This window comes from Artemia sp. Qi Xiang Cuo, chromosome 13, assembly GCF_049724085.1.
Source record: "Artemia sp. Qi Xiang Cuo chromosome 13, ASM4972408v1, whole genome shotgun sequence".
NCBI lineage: Eukaryota > Metazoa > Arthropoda > Branchiopoda > Anostraca > Artemiidae > Artemia > Artemia sp. Qi Xiang Cuo.
Genome location: NC_142806.1, coordinates 64,835,921 through 64,854,354, shown reverse-complemented (window position 1 = coordinate 64,854,354; position 18,434 = coordinate 64,835,921). Strand labels below are relative to the sequence as shown.

The window sequence follows — 18,434 nt, the reverse complement described above, 5'->3', positions numbered from 1 at the left end:
GTTATGGAAAGGCGGTGTGGTATTCGAAATTCCCTAGTTCAATTAGACACGTCTTTGACCACCGAAATATTATACATGGGGAAATTTTCTGCGGCAGAAACTTTTCAAAGGAGGAGGGAAATTTCCAGGATAAAAATCCGGAACTTAAATTTAGCAGTTATGAAGTATTTAGAATCGGCCTTAAAATCAAAACTTTTTTTCTACAAAGAATTTGTCACACATTTCCAGCTGGTCTGGAAACCAACTCCAGTTGGTCTTTTAAAAATGACTGTTATTTTAATAGGCCATTAACTTTGAAGCCTCAAAATGATATTAATTTAAAAAAAAACAAAAAAAAACCGTAAATTTTGACATTTGGATCGAACTCAGGCACTTTATGCCGCCAGAAATCTAGTATGAATGGGTTCTCAAAAATCCTCCTAACTGAATTCAGTGGTGTAGCATGGTAGGCAGTTGTTTTGGTGCCTTTCGTCAAATGAAGAAAATGTCAAAGAAACATATAAGGGCCATTCTTTTACTCATCTATGTTCTAAGATCTTACATCTTTTGACAAAGAACGCTTCAAAGTGAAATCTTACATCTTATAGCGTTCTTTTGCAAACGTCTTTCAACATTCTTCTCTGAGCAGTGGTCTGAGAACAATGATGAGTATATCATCGAAGTTCTCTCATCATTGTTCTATATGGCAGAAAGATGGCGTCTTTCACACTTTTTGCTTACATCAATGAGCTGTAAGATCTGAGAACAAAGATGAGTTAAAAGAACGGAAATCTTTGCAGTAAGATGTAAGATCTTAGTGCAAAAGAACGAGCCTATAGTTTGCATAGAAATATATGTGAAATATGTATACTCTGCGTGACGGACAAATTGAAATTAACGGTTTATGTAACGAGACAAGATTAAAAAATAACTTTAATGAGCTATGCAGCGCGTCAAAAGCCTTCTGCAGTCTTTCCCAATGAAATAGAGTAAAAATAAAAACAGGTTTGGCTCCAATTTACTAAAATTCAAATGTGAAGCAGTGCAGCGTATAGTTGTTTTGGTGCCTTCTGCCCATTGTAAAACACAAGTATGTAGTAGAGGGAATATGTAGCTAAATAGTAAACATGCATATAGAAATTACCGGGATATGTAATGAGGGGGGAGGGGTTAACAGAGAACATAATAGAAGAAATATGTAAATTACACAAAAAATATAAAGTGTGTATCCTACCTGTGGGACAAATTAAAACTACCAGTTTACACTGTATATGATACACCTTTATCATATTTATTGTAAATAAATTATATATGATAATATATTATATATCATTATTATATGCTTTGTTACTTAAATAAAATGGAAAGAGTAAGTCTGAAGAGCTAAAATTGGTGAGTCAGGTCAAATATTTTCCCTTTCTTTTGAAGAGAGGGAAGGGAAAGAGAGAGAGAGAGAGAGAGGGGGGGGAGGAGAGAGAGAGAGAGAGAGAGGGAGCGAGAGAGAGAGGGGGAGAGAGAGAGAGAGAGAGAGAGAGAGAAAGAGAGAGAGAGAAAGAAGATAGAGATAATAAAGTAAAGAGAGAGAAATGAAAACGACCAGTTTTATTTGTATACAATTTTATTAAAAAGATAATGATTAAATAAATTTGTGCTTTTGATCTTTATTAAATAAGATCAATAGTTTTTTGGCCCATTTCTCTTTTGAACTTTTGTCTATATATCTCCTAATAATTCAATTTTTAAGAGAATGCCATAGCAATGAGAAGAAGAAAGAAAGATTAATACAAATAAAAATACCTTTTTTGGGAATTGATTGATTTCCAGCATTCATAGGAGTTGAAGAGCTTGAGGCTACTTCACTGCTTGTGTTAAAGCAAAGTTGTTCCAACTTGACATTCATAGAGTCTATTGAGGGTGTAAAATGTGACTGCTGTAGCTGCAATACATTTGGACGTTCATTAAAGATGGACCTCGATTCCTTTTGAGTCCGTTGATGCAGATCTTGATGATATGTTGGCAGTCGGACATTAAATTTCTCAAATGTTTGGGAGATACGAGTCCCAACATCGGATGGGGATGGACTGTCCAGTGATATTAGATCTGATGTGGCCCATGCTTTACGAAGGCTGAGGGGAGGAGGAAGCAAAGGGTCACTAGAAGTTTTTGTCGACAGAGACGGACTTGGTCGCGGTCGAGGACGAAGTTCTACTGTTTCTTCTCCTATGATATAATCGGATCAAATATAGTGCAAATTAAACGAAACAAACTTGCACAAACAAAATATTTACATAAAAAGAGAAATTACTATCCCTCACTACAGTCTTAAAAAATGTATTTTCATTCTATTAATTTATTTTTGTGATTAATCAAAAAAATATTACATGTAAAAAGAAAATTTTCAAAGAAAAGTAAAGAGCTACATTACACCAAAGACGAGATGGAAAAACGTAAAACAAAAATTCTAGCTTAAAATAAACAGAAATTACCACAAATTGTAGGCCAACCCTGACCCTTCTAAAGGCTAGACCGTCGATTCACTTTACTAAAACAGACTTTGATTCGAATATTTTGTTTTTATTTGTCAAAACATCAATAAAACAGAAAGAAAATCATCTTGTAAATCAAAATTAATGAAAATAACCACTGAAAGTAGACAGACTGTTCAATATATAATGCTATTCATTCCTGGAAGTCTCAGAACGTTTTGAATTTATTAACGTCGTAGAAGATAAAAAACTTTTAACATATAATTTGTTTTCAGTGAAGCTCAAATGACGCTCTGGCCTTTTAGAATTTCAAGTTCAAATTTTCGTATCTAAATATCACAAAAATACATATAACAGACAATTTTGCTCTAGAGGAAACCTATGTGGGTTTTTGGTCGTGCAAAAGTCCATATAATGTAACTATTTACCTACTAAACGAAATCACTAAATTAATCTATAAATGAGTTAAAATAAATGGCCTACAAAATAAATAAAAAATAACTGAATTAAAAATAATAATAGATAAAATAAAAATACGAAAGAAAAGGCATAACAAATCTATTCCCATCACTATCGTCCTCTTCCAGCCTGTGCTACCAATACCCAATTTACCTACCCTTCTACCTGCCCCAGCCCTCACTTTCTCTCCTATCAACCCTACCGCTCATAATAAAATACCCCCCTCCCCCCAAAAAATTACTGAGATAAGTGTTACGCCGCCCTAATCCTCACTGGCAGCGCATTCCATACGAACAGACCCAGGTGTTTCATTGAAAACGAAAACCAGGTAACATGACACAAATCACAATTAATTTGGTAAAAAATCCTAAAAACATCTGGACCTAAACCATTCATACACTGAAACGCAAATACTGCAGCTTGGCGATCTCTTATCTGACCTATACTAGAGCTTCAAGGACGTAAAACAAGCACAGATGTGAGGCTTATCCTGGACATACCTACAGGTTTGTCCCAACAGCTTTATTTTGCAGCACTTGCTCTCTTCTGTAGCTACATAAGAAGTTACTGCTCCATAGGAGGCAACCATAGGAGATGTATAGATAAAAAAAAATAACACATAGTTAGGAGTATTTTTTGTGGGAGGAAGTGCTGTGGACATCAAAGTCTGCCAGCCCAACGGATAACTCACGATGAAAAAACGTCGCTTTGACATTTCCAAGACAAATGACAATCAAGAGAACAGGTAAGGTAGCGAAGATGATGAACTTGTAGAATTGGTCAAAGTTACCAAAGTTACCACGACACAAATTTACCAAGCCAAACTTCATTAAAAGTGTCTTGCAGACATTTCTACGTAATAGACTTATTGAGGTAAGGCTCATGAGAGGGGGAGTTAGCCGTACTCCCATTTGCGGTAATTTCTGTTCGTTTTAGGTTTGACTTGATTATTCATAACAATATCTGTTCTATTTTTTGTCTCACTTATTCATTGATGATGATTTCTATTTGTTTTAAATTTGAATTATTATTTTACTTTATTTGTACTAGTCTTTGGTTTATTTCATTTTCTTTGGAAAATTTCATTTATGGAATTTTTAAAATTAATTTCTTTTCGTTTTGAATTGAAATTGTCATTTTTATAGGTTACATAGGAAAATTGGTAAAGTATTTTTTTTTCTGCATAAGAACCCAAGATTCTTGCTTAGCCTACTATTTACAATTGTGACAAATTTTGGAACAGATTTTAATAATAGATGTACTAGAGAACTTAGGAAGGATGGATGGGGGGGGGGGGCATTATTCACATAAATGTATTGAAAAAGTACATGATTTTTGGTCTTCTATAGGGCTGTAGCCATATTCATTGTAGCCCTATCATGTTGCAATCTTGAATATTGACGATTTCATTATAATTACCTAATCTCATTGCATTTTGTTTTAACTGTTTGATTCATTATAATTATCTCAGGGGTCGGCCACGACGAAGTGCACGAAAAAAGTGACTTTAGTTACTTGCGGACACCAAAAAAGTGACAAAAAGTGACTGCTCAGAAGCCGTCACAGCATAGTCAGATGGATTACAAGGATCGAATTTTCTACTGTAAGATCATCACAGGCCTACGAGAGCCCAAGAAGTTACGGACAGAAAGGCTGAAATTCTTATTTTTTTCTTCAACTGATTTTATTTACTTATACAAAAGGATAACTTCGGTAAATGTACGACTTCGATTATGGTACTAGAAACGAAAACTGATTTATTGAAAAACAAGCGTATGCCACGACTAGGCATAAGCAATCACTGGATATTATGTCATCACTTCTTTGACTTTTTCAAAAGGCGATCAATTAGTTCAGATTTCCTCTTCAGAACAAGTACTTCAACCGATTCAACATCATCTACTCTTTCCCTTTCTTTGGAGGGAGCTTTTAATGCTGCTTCCAGCATACTTTGAGCAAGACCAATGTTCAGGAAGTCCTTCTCTTCCAAAGCTTTCTTCAACCGTTCCCCTGCCTCTCTCTGAAGGGTATCACCTATTTCCTTCTGCTTAAACAACTCTTTTTTATCGTAAAATGTCTGACTATGGCCGCAATTTTATGCTTCTTACGCACCATCTCCTGGATTTCTTGTTCAGCATCTCAGCATTTTCCTACTCAGCTTCAAGCTTCTCTCTCTTTGATTCTTCCTGTCTTCGTTAATTAAGGAACAGTTCGTAGCTGGCTCTAGCTGATCTTGCCAGACAAAGCAGCTTCTTTGTGATCAGCACACGCTCTGGTCTGTTCTCATTGTCGCGGAGCGCATCTGCAGCAAAAGCCTTAGCATTCAGTGTCCGCTTTTCTGTACAAGCTTGAAGGCTAGTCATCAGCAGAGCTGACCAAAAAAATCCTTTCTCTACGTCTGCACTTCCATGACAGAGCGACAGAGCTGCCCGGACGATCCGACCTAAGGTCTGATATTTGGTTTCACCAGATGGTGTCTTCAGTTCCAGGAACTTTTGCCTATAGCTGTCGATTCGAGTACTCTCCGTGGGTGGCGGCACAGGATCTGACTGTAATAACAACCATTCTCCCTGGACTTGCTGGATGTCCGTCTCAAATGGAAGTTCTCTCGCAATGCGGAAGATATCACTGCAACTCGTTCTTTGGCAATCTGGACTGGAAGGGCTTAGGCAGGCAAGGCTTCGGAAAAACTCGTTGTTCACAGGGCATTTTTTCAGCGGGTACTGTACAGCAGCTTTGATATGCTTTTTAATTCTCAGAAAAAAAAAAATTCCTTTCTTTCAGAATAACGAATCCAATCTAAGAATCCAAGGCAGCCAGAACCCTTTCATTACACAAGGGTTGCTGTAGGTAAACATCTGCAATACTAACTAAGCCTTCAAAACCACCGAGGATCCGGAGATTGACATCATCAGCCGGCACAATCTGCCCCAAAAGAACTCTGTATAAACGTCTCAGCTCAAAGTGTACCACATGAATTAAACGGCTACTGTCGTTGAAATACACCGGTAAAAGCGGTGAAAGTTGCTGCAGAGCTTACAATAAACTCAATTTCGGCTTTCATTGTTTGCTTTTTAGCCATTTTACAATTTTCAAATATTTTGCATTTGACATCAGGTACTCCAGACAATTTTTCTTTGGCACGAATTCTAGGAAATATTCTATCAATGCAGGCCACTGTTACATCAAGCGGTTTGCTGCTTCCCGTATGGTGAGCCATCTCGTCGGGAAGTGCCTCCTAAACTTACGCTGAGGAACTTTAAATTTCCGTTGGCACTGGTTGAAATCGTCAGAACGAGCTGGCCATTCCGTCAAAAAGTGGTAAACGGCGATGATCATATCAGAGCACTCCTCCCCGAGTTCTTGCAGCCCTTTCAGGAATGCATTATGCACTGCATGAATGTGCAGGTTCCCCTATTCAATAGACCTTTTGAATACCTTTTTCTCTTATCTGAGTCTACGATGGGCCACACTTTCTTATTGACAGCTGAGCCATCACTTGCAAGCATCAGCAACTTCTGAAAGTTCTTCATATTCAACACTCTGCAGGATTTTCTTACTCAGATCTTCACTGGTTGCATGTCCCATATAATATGTCCGAAGATGCCGACTATCCATTTGTTTCCGCTCTTTCGACCAGTATCAAACTCTTATTTCGAGCTCCTCTACCCCAACACTGCTCGTTGTTTCATCATATTCCAGCACAAAGCCAGATTTCTGGATGTCTTCGACTAGAATTTCTCGAAAGTCTGGATAAATAGCCTCCGTCAACAAGCATGTCATTTTTTTAGCATTTAACGACAAGCATTCTGGTACACTATCAGGGAACATTGTTCAGAGCACCTAGGCAATATGATCACATGAAGCTGCAGCAAAAGAACTAGCAATAGTCTTTAAAACCCAAACTATCTCCGCCCTTGAAGGTGCATCCTGCTTGCGGAGCATTTCCAGATTCTTTAATGGTACACTATCGTCACTCTGTGAGTTTGGGTGGTTTCCAGTTGAAACTGATGTAGCGAGTCTCAACTGAAGCTGGTTTAACATGACAGAAGCATTCTTTTTGTGATCTTGTGTGGCTCCATGTTGAAGAAGGGCCTGGAACCCTTTCTGGCAGCTGAGTGTCTTTTTACAAACTTTACAATAGAAGAGCTATCACTCCCTTTTTTGCGCCACTCTTTCACTTTATGCCCAGCACCGTCTTCCCTACTGAGCTAGCTCTCCAAAAATTTTGTCTTGCACATTATTTTACAGTGACCTTAAATAAGAATGGGTTTTTAGGACAGAGTTCGAAAACTTTTAAAGCTGATACAAATACAAACTGACAAAACCAATGAAAACACAAATTTAATCTTACATTTTGACGTCGTCAGACCTGTGGGAATGCATGCCTTTAGCAGGAAATGGTCTAAAATCAAAGAAACTGGCTAACACTGAAAACATACAGAAGGAATCTCGGCCTAACTGTCCATTTGCTAAGCAACCAGGCAATAAAGGATGCTAAGTAAACCAAGGACCTGAAAAGAACCATAGGCAGTTATGGTACGGTAGAACTAATTCAATCGATCATCTTATCCGCAAAAGCCTAGATATTAACACCTACACACTAACCACGTCTATCACAGCTATATACATTGTGCGTCTTGAAATACAGTGCAAACTATCCAAAAAAGACTTACCTTTTTTTTATGAATTATGCCAAAGTCGACAGTCAACTAAAACATACTGTTTCACAAAAAAAATTAGGTCCAAATCGTCGAAAAAAGTGACTTTAGTGACAAAATGACAGAAATAGTGACAAAAAGTGACAGGTCCCAAAAAAAGTGACAAAAGTGACTGCGGCCGATCCCTGTTATCTAATCTCATTGCATTTTGTTTTAACTGTTTGATTGTTTAAATAGAAACATTTTGAGCTAATTCATTATAACTATATTTGTTTCTGGTTGAGGAAACACACATCAACATTCAACTGGATACTTTTAGCAGTTCCTGAGATATTGCACATACACCCTTTTGACAACCTGGATACGCTCAGCTTAAAACATTTAGCCGTTCTTGAATTATTGAAGATACACACTATTGACAGCCTGGATGTAAAGTTTCTTTTGGTTCAGTTCAACATTCCCTGAAGGATTCAACTAAATACTGTTACAATTCCTTATATATTACTGATACGCTCTTTTGATATCCTGGGTGCACATTGAGTCTTCTGATTTAGCTCAACTCTTCATATTCCTTAAAAAAGTTTCCCTTAACACCCTTAGCCTTTTCTGGGACCAACGATCAAACAAGCCCCCTTTCCCAATAGTAAAACCTATATGTAAAAGATGGGTAACTGGCTTAATTTACACCCCTTAATCCAGAGACTATTGGGCGTCTTGTTATCTCAAGAGGCATTAGTTTCCGGACCCTCTCCCCCCCCCCTATGTAAGCATCTGTTGACGTGTTTCTCGTAAACTGTACTCTCTATATCCCTAAAATATCACAACACAAGGAGACGGTCATACAATAAATCAAATTTGAAAGAAATGGAAATTACTATGGGCGCAAAAATTTAACCTTAGAGATTGGTGGTGTAAAAATTCACTTTTCTGGCATTCCAGGTGCCTTATCTAAAAAAAAATGATACTGTCAAAGCATTAAAAAAATGTTTTTCTGTTTTTTTCAGGGTTCCTACAAATCTCAAGGCTCATACATCTCTATCAGTGACCAGTGGATATAGACTCCCAAGAGAACTGTCAAAGCACTATTCATTTTCAGAAAAAAAGCGAGAAAAAAAAACTAATTCAAAAAAGAAATAAAAATATAAAAAGTTACCAGGACTAGTAATGCATTTCCCTTGGACACTTTCCTTAATTGGTTCAGTGAAAGGTTGGACCAGTGCTACACTTCTTCCAGATTGGGTCGCAGATATATTTTTGCATGTGTGCTCTGCATAGCTTGCTAGGCTTAAGGACTTTGCTAGTTCTAAGTCTCTAAGAAATTGCTGTTCTTGTTCATCATAGTCTCCTTCATCATTCATGAACAGGCCTGAAATAAATTTAAATTTGAAGTGAAATGATATGAAGATAGTTTAAATTCGTGGTTTTTTCTTATATATTTTTCTTATCAATCTAATTATTCTTTCAACATAATTTATTTGGAAAGATTAGTAATTTAATACGGCCGTATTTCTGGCACAACTCAATTGTTAACTTACAAGGGTCTACTTATTAGAGATGGAATTTTCAGTCAATTCTGGATAATGCCCACTAAAGGACAGCTTCATGGATTCTTTGTGGTTAAGGGAATCAAAAATGCAAAAAAAGTGAATTTTAGAATAATTTTCTCAGGGGTAAGGAGTCCTTTGAGCCAACCATGGGGGAGGGGGAAGTTTTAACATTAGATTAATTTTTTTCTGTTATATTGATTGCAGAGTTTGTCATCCTTTTTTTTGTTCTTTTTTTTCTTTTTTCAATGGATTCCACCCTTTTAACAACCCATTCTAATTTAACAGACATTATTCAAAAGTGAAACTGTATATTTTAAAAAATAATGTGAAAGAAAGTAAAAAAAAACTAATAGTGTATTTGAATGGAGAGAAACTGTTTTCCTTTTTTTCTCTTGAGAATTGTTAGATCCAGTTTTAAGTAGGAAGTTCTCCATCTGGACATTGAATTTATAATATTTCTTTTTAAACATGGGATCCAGTTGTCTTAGAGTACAGTCAATGTTTATAAGACTATTTAAAATTTTGAGTCGGCACCTAAAATTTCATTCCCTTCCATTCAGCAGGTTGAATTACATCATCCTCCAGTGTCCACATTTTGACGTAACCTTTGGCATAGTTGTTTGTTTCACGCAATGTTTCTTCCAAGAGATCCATTAGATTACGAGTGATCCCACAATTAAAGGTGTTGGCCCCGTGTAACAGCAGGTTGAATTATATCATCTTCCAGTTCCCACATTTTGATCCAACTTTTGGCATAGTTGTATGTTTCTCGCAATATTTCTTCGAATAGATAGATTAGGTTACGAAAGATCCCATAATTTAAACGATAAGCAAGGCGTTTTAATGGAGGAAAGATACGGAAAAAAATGGTCAAACCTCGGGGAAATTGCAACAGAATTTTTTTTTTTTACACAAAATGTTCAGAAAAATCAGCTTAATCACACAAAAAAAAAACCTACCGAATCCCCCTTGCACAAGTATCCCAAATTAGCCATTGAAGGGGGAAAATGAGGGGGGAAATCGATTTTTGTTGTTATAAATATTTTGGAGTTTAAATAGTTGTTTCCTATCAAATCAAGCATGCCAAATCCAAATCTGAATTCATATTTTAATTTTTCAGTACCCTAATGCCCATTTCCATCCATAAAGGGCGGAGGGTGGGGGGTAAAACTTGAAATTGAGAGGTTACTAGATTACATGGTCGTTTCCTATGAAATCAATGGTGGCGAATTCGAAAATGAAGTTAATAACTTAATTTTATGTAGTCAAGTACCTCATCTTACCTAAAACGGCTGTGAAAGTTGACCTGCATGAGCTGTTTATTTTAATCATTTGTCGGTCGATTCACTATTTCCTATCCAGCTAGGAATGGCATCCTAGAATACGAGTTTTGAACAGTTTAACTTCAAACCAGTATTCCAGACTCCCCTCCCCTCCAGTTTGCGGTTTCCATTCCCTAGTGCCATTCTTTAGGTGATCAAATCAGTGGAGCCATCTACCATACTACTTGCTAGAAGACTGACGTGTTCAAGGCTATAAACAAGATTTGTGTTGTTTTTTTACTTCCTCCAAAAAAAAAAAGACAAAAGAATAAACTGGGATCTGCGAGCGTTGACTACAAGTATCTAGTCTGCTTTTCAACCTCATTTTTCCAATGCCATCTACTGTGTATCATTCAAGCTGAGTTTGTTCTTCTAGGTGGCGATGGGTTGAATTCTGATTGGATTGTGCCTGGATTGACTGAACAATCAATTGATATGAATTAATGAAAAAACCGTTTGGTTTGGGATGATACTGAATTGCTTTTGTTTGGATCCATGGTGGGACGGCCTCCAATGCCCCTCTTGCAGAGCATTTCTTTTCTCCCTTCTTTTCTTTTATTTCTTGTTTTCTAAGTTTTCGTTGTTATTGTTTTTTTTTTGTTAATTAAGTTAATTTTACTATTATGATTATGACGAGAAGTTTTGTTTTGTTTATGTCCCATTATTTACACACCCAACTTTACGAGCTCTGCTCTCTGTTGGGGTTAATGTTTTTGTTTTGTATTTTTATGCATATTAAATAAATAAATTAAGAAGTCTCTTTTTCTTCTAGAACCGTCAATGAAGAAAATATGGTCTGCCCGATATGCCAAAGGAGCATCAAACCCGGTGAAAACACTGCCATATTATCCGAGAAAGGAGCCGATGCCGTGAATAACGCAAGCAAAGAAAGAGGTAGTAGCATGACTGGGACAACCGGAAATGAAGTCCACACCCCGTGTCGTCGTAACGTCTGTGACAGGCGTCAGATCGACAGAGAAATGAACGCTCAAAGGAGACTTGAGCAGAAAGAACCGGTTGCAGCTCCCTGACCAGATCTTCAGGTCCAAGCTTGGTTTTTTCAAAGAACTGCCTATTCTGTGGTCAAGCAGGGAAATTATGCAAGATCACAAGTCGCGAATTCGCTGAAGCTTATGTAGTACGAACTCATAGCTTCAACTACTCGATTAGTGAAATGTGTAAGAGCAGGAACAATCCGTGGGCCACAACAGTGCTTGGTCGGATAAATTCAAAGACTTCTGACCTTCCAGCAGAGGATGCCGTTTATCATCAAATATGCTCAGTGAACTTCAGGACAGGAAAAGAGATTCCACAAAAGTTCTGTGGCCACACAAAAGAAGATTTCACAGGAGAAGTGAGTAACGTACCTCCACCAAAGAAACGGAAGGGAAGACCATGCGATAGTGCAAGGAAAGCCCCTCTCGAAGAAGCGCTTTGATGCTAGTAGAGGAGGGGGTACCAGTCGTGTCACGCACCCCTGCTGCCACCTACAACTTTTTGGCACCCCAAATAAGGGCATAGCCTCCCTAGGGAGAATGATTACGTAATGGGGTCAATGACCTCTTTTTCCAAGGTCGATTTATTTGATGTTTCTATGTGTAATAACTCCAGGGCGAAGGTTGCACACGCGCATTGAATTCTAACGGGAACAATGTTATTGATCTTGGACTCGAGGGGGAAGTGAATTTCCGAGAACTTGATTGTGTAATCGATCGCGAATGTCATAGTGTCCAGAAATAGTATTTGTTGTTGTTGCTCTCGAGCCAAATGTTAAGAGTTTCCCGGAAACAGTTAGATCACGTGTTTCCTTCTCAGCCAATCAGCGAGTCGGATACATCCTCCTTCTCAGCCAATCAGAGGCCTGCTTACATATGATTTCCCCGTTACATAACAATTCGCCCTTGAGATTTCGTATATAACGGACATGCAATGTGATTAAATTATCAGAAAGTATTGTGACACAATGGATAGAACACTTGAAATTATTGATGAACTTGAAGCCTTGGCAACTTCAATTTACCATGTAAGTTCTGTTTTCATTATTTTTATTTTCAAAATAAAATTGTTTTCCGTGGTCACCCTCTACTATATTCGGGTAACCCCCCCCCCCCACATACAATACAAACATCACTTTACTCACTAGGAAAACATAAAATATATTCTTTTACCCTCAAAACCTAACCCCATCCCCCTTTGTTTTACAACCAAAATTCTCGCAAAAAGAAATAATTATCCCTCCTTCTATATTTCCAGCTAAAGTGTCTACTGACTTCCGTCACTGTTGTTATTAACCCGCTCTGTTTTGACACAAGACTCCAATGTGAGGCCTATAATTAGCTATCACCCTTTCCGGCTTACAAACACGGTCAATGGAACTATTCTTCCGTCAAATTAAAACGATTTTAGGCAATAATTAAGCTAGGCATATGCAACCTGTATAGAAGTAGAGAAACAAGTTATTTTCAAATTAGGGTCTAACAATATCCGCCGCCCTCCCCCCGTGGCGTGCCACCCCAAAGGCTCGCAAAAAGAAATACCATTTTGATCAATTCCTTCCCTCTATATTTCCAGCTAAATCCCCCCCCCCACCAGTGTTTTTCAATCAAATTCTCGAAAAAAGGAATAATTATACTTCATTCTATATTTCCAACTAAAGTGACCGCTGACTTCTGTCAATTTTTAGTGAAAATGCCGTTCTGTTTTGACACAAGACTCCAGTGCGTGGTTAAAATTAGCAGTCACCCTTTCCGGCTTACAAACGCGGTCAAGTCAAAGGAACTATTCTTCTGTCAAATTAAAACACTAATTAAGCAAGCAGGGCTAGAAAAGTCTTTTTGAGTTGCATGAAGCTAATATTATGTATAAATTGAATAGTATTTTAACCTATATTTGCAAAATATAGGCTTACAGGTCGATGGGTTAACGATCTAATTTAAAGCCTATAGACCGGAAAATTTAATATTTTTCTAAATGGTAAAAATAGAAACAATGATTCCTATCCTATGGCTGTAGACTACTGATTGTCTAATAAAAACGTTTGATTTCTAAGCCTAATATATTTCTCGCGAAATTAAAACGTTTGATTTCTAAGCCTAATATATTTCTCGCGAAATTTTTACGTTGTGCTTTCTTAGTGATTAATGCTTTGTCTAAACAAAATTATATGGATGAGGGTACTAACTTTCTTTCTGTAAAAAAAAGGGGCAAATTATTTTGATACTAATTTTTTCTCTTCTTTTTAAGGCCAATTATGAAGAATGCGTGCCCCCTCCTTCCAAGAAAGCCAGAGAGGATGAGGCAGCCCCATCAGTGCCAGCCCCAATGCAGCCTGGGTTTAAGTTAAAGAGAGAGTGGGCGGCTTCTTATAATAGGTGTACCCTGCCGAAGCTATGCAAGATCGTGAAATAGCCGGCCCAGTCGCATAAGAACATAGCGACGTCGCCCCGTCCACCCTCCAACACGCACTACCCGGGCCATCTGGCACCCAAGTGCAGCCGGGATATAAAAATGTAAGCGTTTTTTCCTACCTATCTATTTCTTCCAATGTTTTAGTCCTTTTTCAATCCCAATATAAACTTATCTCTGCGAGATATTAACCCCTATTACATATCTAAATGTATTTTTTAGCAAAGAAACCACTCTTTTCTCTGTTGCTATCGCTTCGATATCTCATAAGCGAATATTTTTAGGTAATTTCTATTAATAATCACCGCCTTTGAACTCAAAATGCTATTTTTTCTAATCTTTGCTATTTTTTTGCATTCACCCCTATCTCTTCGCTGTTATCTCATAAGCGAATATTTTTCATGTGTAATTTCAATTAATGCTCACCATTTGAAACTCAAAATCCCCTATTTTTCACAATTGAATATCACAAAGTTTCAAGAGAAGGAACTGAGAGAGAGATTATTCACATTTATGTATTTGTCACATATGGATCCCGTAATTTGCGCAAGGATATTTTAAAATAGCCTTCAATCTTACAACCCTTGCCAATATTTTAGTGATGTGGAAACATTGTTGACGAAATACTGAGTTAACGGTTTACAGCATTTAATTGTACTGTTTTCTCGTCTGAAGTTCAGGCTTTTCATTTCAACCACTCGCGCGCGGGCCTACAATAAGGGTCGCGGAGCCCGGAATGCACCGGTGGGTCCGGGGAGTGCTGTGGGGGCAAGGTTAGGGAAGCGCCAGGGGATGCGCCACGGGTCAGGGAAGTGCCACAGGGATGCGCCACGAGTCAGGGGAGCGCCGGGGGAAGCGCCGCGGGTCAGGGAAGCGCCACAGGGATGCGCCACGAGTCAGGGAAGCGTTGGGGGAAGCGCCGCGGGTCAGGGATGCGCCACAGAGATGCACCACGAGTCAGGGAAGCGTTGGGGGAAGCGCCGCGGGTCAGGGTTGCGCCGAGGCTCCTAAAAGCGCCCCGGGGGGTCTGGGACGCGCGGGGGGCCAAGGTTAGGGGGGGGCAGGGGGGGATGCGCCGAAAAAAAAAAAAATTTTAACACTTTGAAAATAAACGAACAAAGTGTTGCCTTCTATGTCATATCTTAGATTATCTTCAGTTGAATTAACCAAATGTTATTGATCAAAATTAATCAAAAATTTAAAAACAGTAGGGATGAGTTGAACACTTTGAAAATAAGCTATTTTTTCATTTACAGTTTGGATAAGCATTGGTCCCATATTCTTCGTCCAGGGAAGAAGGGGACGAAGAGGAGGCACACGTGGAGTCCCCCAACAATTCACTATGGGATGATTTACATCAAATTCAAGATAATATTGACGAGTTTATAGGTGATTTTTTAAATGTTGATTATATCGCAGTTGAGCTGGTAGACTTGAGTCCAAACACATTGCAAATTTTAGATGATTTTACCCGGGAATTAACAGGGAACCCTTCTCCTCCTCCTCCTCCTCCAGCCGTCGATACCCTAACGAGTCCACTTCAAACAACTGAAGTGGAACATTCGCCAAATATTGTTGAACAACTGGAGGGTGGGTGTAATATGCCCGAGGGGGAGGGGGGAACAACTCTCCCAGACTTTCAGCTGTCCAACAGAATTTTAAATAGTATAGTTGTTTTCACTGCAACGTTTGGTGATCCCTTTAATACACTAATGGCGGGAAAATTTTTTTTCGATCCTATAGAAATTGTACACAACTATGTAGACAAAATTCGTGCACTTCTGGAGAATCAAATTCAATTGTGGGGGGGTAGGGATTCAATTAAGGTTTCCATTGTTTTAAAAGTGTTTTATTTGAATGAGGGGAAAAGCGAGGTGTACTATCATTATGTACATTCCGAGATGACTTTGGTTTATTCGAATTTAGAAAATTTTGAGGGAGTTTTCATGGATTGGGTGGATCAAATTATAACGCACCTCGAAAACTTGAATGAAAACAGCAGTGGCTCTCTAGTTCTTTTTATTGAAAATTTAAGCGTAAATATATGTAAATTTAAGAAAGATTTCATTTTAAGAGGGGGGACAGGTAGGGCTGAAAGGGATACAGATTCAAAATATAATCCAGATCTAGTGGGTTGCAAATGTGTCCAGAAGATCTGCTTTGAAACTGATAAAAAGTGTTTCAGATATGCTTTCCTCATCTCAGCATTCGAGCCTCTAGCTCGGGACGCTAGCAAGACGAATTTAGATCACTGGGCAGTACATGGGAAGGAAGGGTCCGATTTCCCAGTTGTAGATTTTTCTTCCTTAGAGGGGAAATATCCAGTAACGCTTCGAGCCATTGACATGTTTGAAAGGGCTAATGCTCACTTAAATATTGACATTACTGTGGTGTAATATAAATCTTAATTTGGAGACGGGACTCGTTCTAAGAATAAGGATGTGGTCTTCCGTGTAAGGGCCTCCTCAGTTGATTTGGTTAAACACTGGGGTTGGTTGCTTTACAAGCCACCTATTCAACCGAACACAATCGGTCATTTTAATCCTATCACTGACATTAGTAGAGTTCTGGGGGGTGGTAGAGAGCTAGGGGTACGTTTCTACTGTCAAACATGTTTGTCACAACTCGGTAGTGATATAAAACTACGGGATCACATGAAGCATTGTAGACGGTATGGATACCAGACAGTGGAAACGGTTTCAGGGGATAGGGCTATTTTACGTTCAAAAATTTCCAAAATACCCTTCTCCAGTGCAACAAAATATCTTTGGATTGTGAAGCTAAGCTGGTGGAGGTGAATGACCCCAATTTTCCAAACTGAGTCAAAGAACATCAGGCTATTGCAGTGTCCTACGCCCACGCGCAAAGAGATAGTTCTAACACCATGCGATTGTTAGAAATAGTTGAAACATTGGATGAGGGACCTGAGTGCATTGACAAGGCATTGACTAAACTGATTGGCACGGCTAATGGTGCTATTTCTCGTTTGAGAAATACTCATTATCCAATGGTGTTGTCTGCAGAGGATCGTCTCGCGATTAAAAATCAAAAAATATGTTGGGTATGTAAGGGAGAGTTTGCAGAGGTGGATAAGGGGACTAAAGGGAAAAGAGGGGGAGGGTGAAAGTTAGAGATCATGACCATTTGTGGCAGGAAATATCCTCGGGGGGTAGTAATTTTAGGGGAGTTGCGCATCAATCGTGTAATTTGAATGTTAGCCAGCAGTTTTTTATCCCTGTTTTTATTCATAATTCCAATTATGACTTAAAATTTATTTTACTGGCACTGGCACGTATGCAGAGGGAGGGAGGGGGGGTAGATTGTCCATGGGTAAATAATTCATTTACCTACAAGATATTTCTCAAATCAGCTGAGAAGGTATTGCTTCTCGAGCTGAAATGGTAGGCAGTGGATAATGGGCATACGTGTTGGAATAAAATCAGGTTTTTAGATTCCTTTAGTTTATTCCCCAAGGCATTGAGTCAATTGATTCAAGTGCAAAAAAGCGACAATTTTGATATCTTTCCCTTGCTTAAACAGCACTTTCCAGACAGTGAAATGTATGACCTGTTGACCTGCAAAGGTATATATGCATACGATTATTACTGTTCTGGCGCTCGCTTAAGTGAGGAGAAACTACCTCAAATTGAAGCTTTTTACAATTCACTGACCAACAGTGAATGCACAGCCGAGGAGTATGAGTTTTCCAAGAATGTGTGGTCCAAGGGGGATTGTAAAAATGGGTGGGATTATTGTAGACTGTACTTGGCCAGTGACGTTCTAACTCTGTTGGATATAATCTGTAAGAACACAGACCAGATCTATTCAGAGTTCGGGTTAGATATAGGCTATTATTTTTTTAAACCCCATTTAGTAATGTATTTAATTTTAAAAATTAGCAGGGAGGAAATAGGTCAAATCACCGACATAGATCAACACATTTTTGTAGAGATTTAATGGCGGGGTGTGTACGTTTTCCACGGGGATCGTTTCTTATAAACCAATCAGAGTGGGCAAAGCAGCGGTGTAAATTCATATGCTTTGTTCTTGGAAATGAACTCATTGTACCCCTCGGCAATGTCCAACTACTCTTTGCCGTGTGGGAACTATCAATGGCTTGAGAATCCTTGTGAGGTCCCTGACATTACCATTGTTGAGGACAATGGGCTATAAGGATGGTTCTTTGAAGCTGATGGTCACATTCCGCTGGCGCTTCACAACTCAGTCAAAGATTTTGTCTTTCCCTGTATCAATCGGCCCGTGAGCAGGGACTCTCTGAGCCCCTACAATCAATCATTGGTTGAGAATATGGGGATGCACTGGACTCCCTCCAAACAGAAACTGATTGCTGATTTGGACCCTAAAGAGAATATCGTTGTTCACCATGTGCTTTTGCACTGGATGGTGAGCAATGGTTTCAAGATCACTAAAATATACAGGGTCCTTCAGTTCAATCATCGACCCTACTTGAAAACGTTTATCGACACCTTTGTCGACAAACGCTCTAAGGCAAATTCAAAGGTGGAGAAGGAAATGTATAAGCTCATTCTAAATTCAGAGTTTGTAAAAATTTTC

General features: G+C 38.6%; 1 protein-coding gene across 2 annotated transcripts in view; it reads right to left on the bottom strand.

The window, feature by feature from the left end:
- The window catches only part of Pi3K68D (phosphatidylinositol-4-phosphate 3-kinase catalytic subunit Pi3K68D), a 236,708-nt gene that overhangs the window by 180,123 nt on the left and 38,151 nt on the right, over positions 1-18,434 (bottom strand). For both annotated transcript variants that reach the window (XM_089099478.1, XM_089099477.1), the window contains exons 2-3: positions 8,739-8,951; positions 1,777-2,199 (exon numbers count right to left, since the gene is read on the bottom strand). In XM_089099478.1, the coding sequence (XP_088955604.1) occupies positions 1,777-2,199; positions 8,739-8,943 (628 nt within the window). In that variant the 5' untranslated portion in view covers positions 8,944-8,951. The remainder of the gene's footprint in view (positions 1-1,776; positions 2,200-8,738; positions 8,952-18,434) is intronic.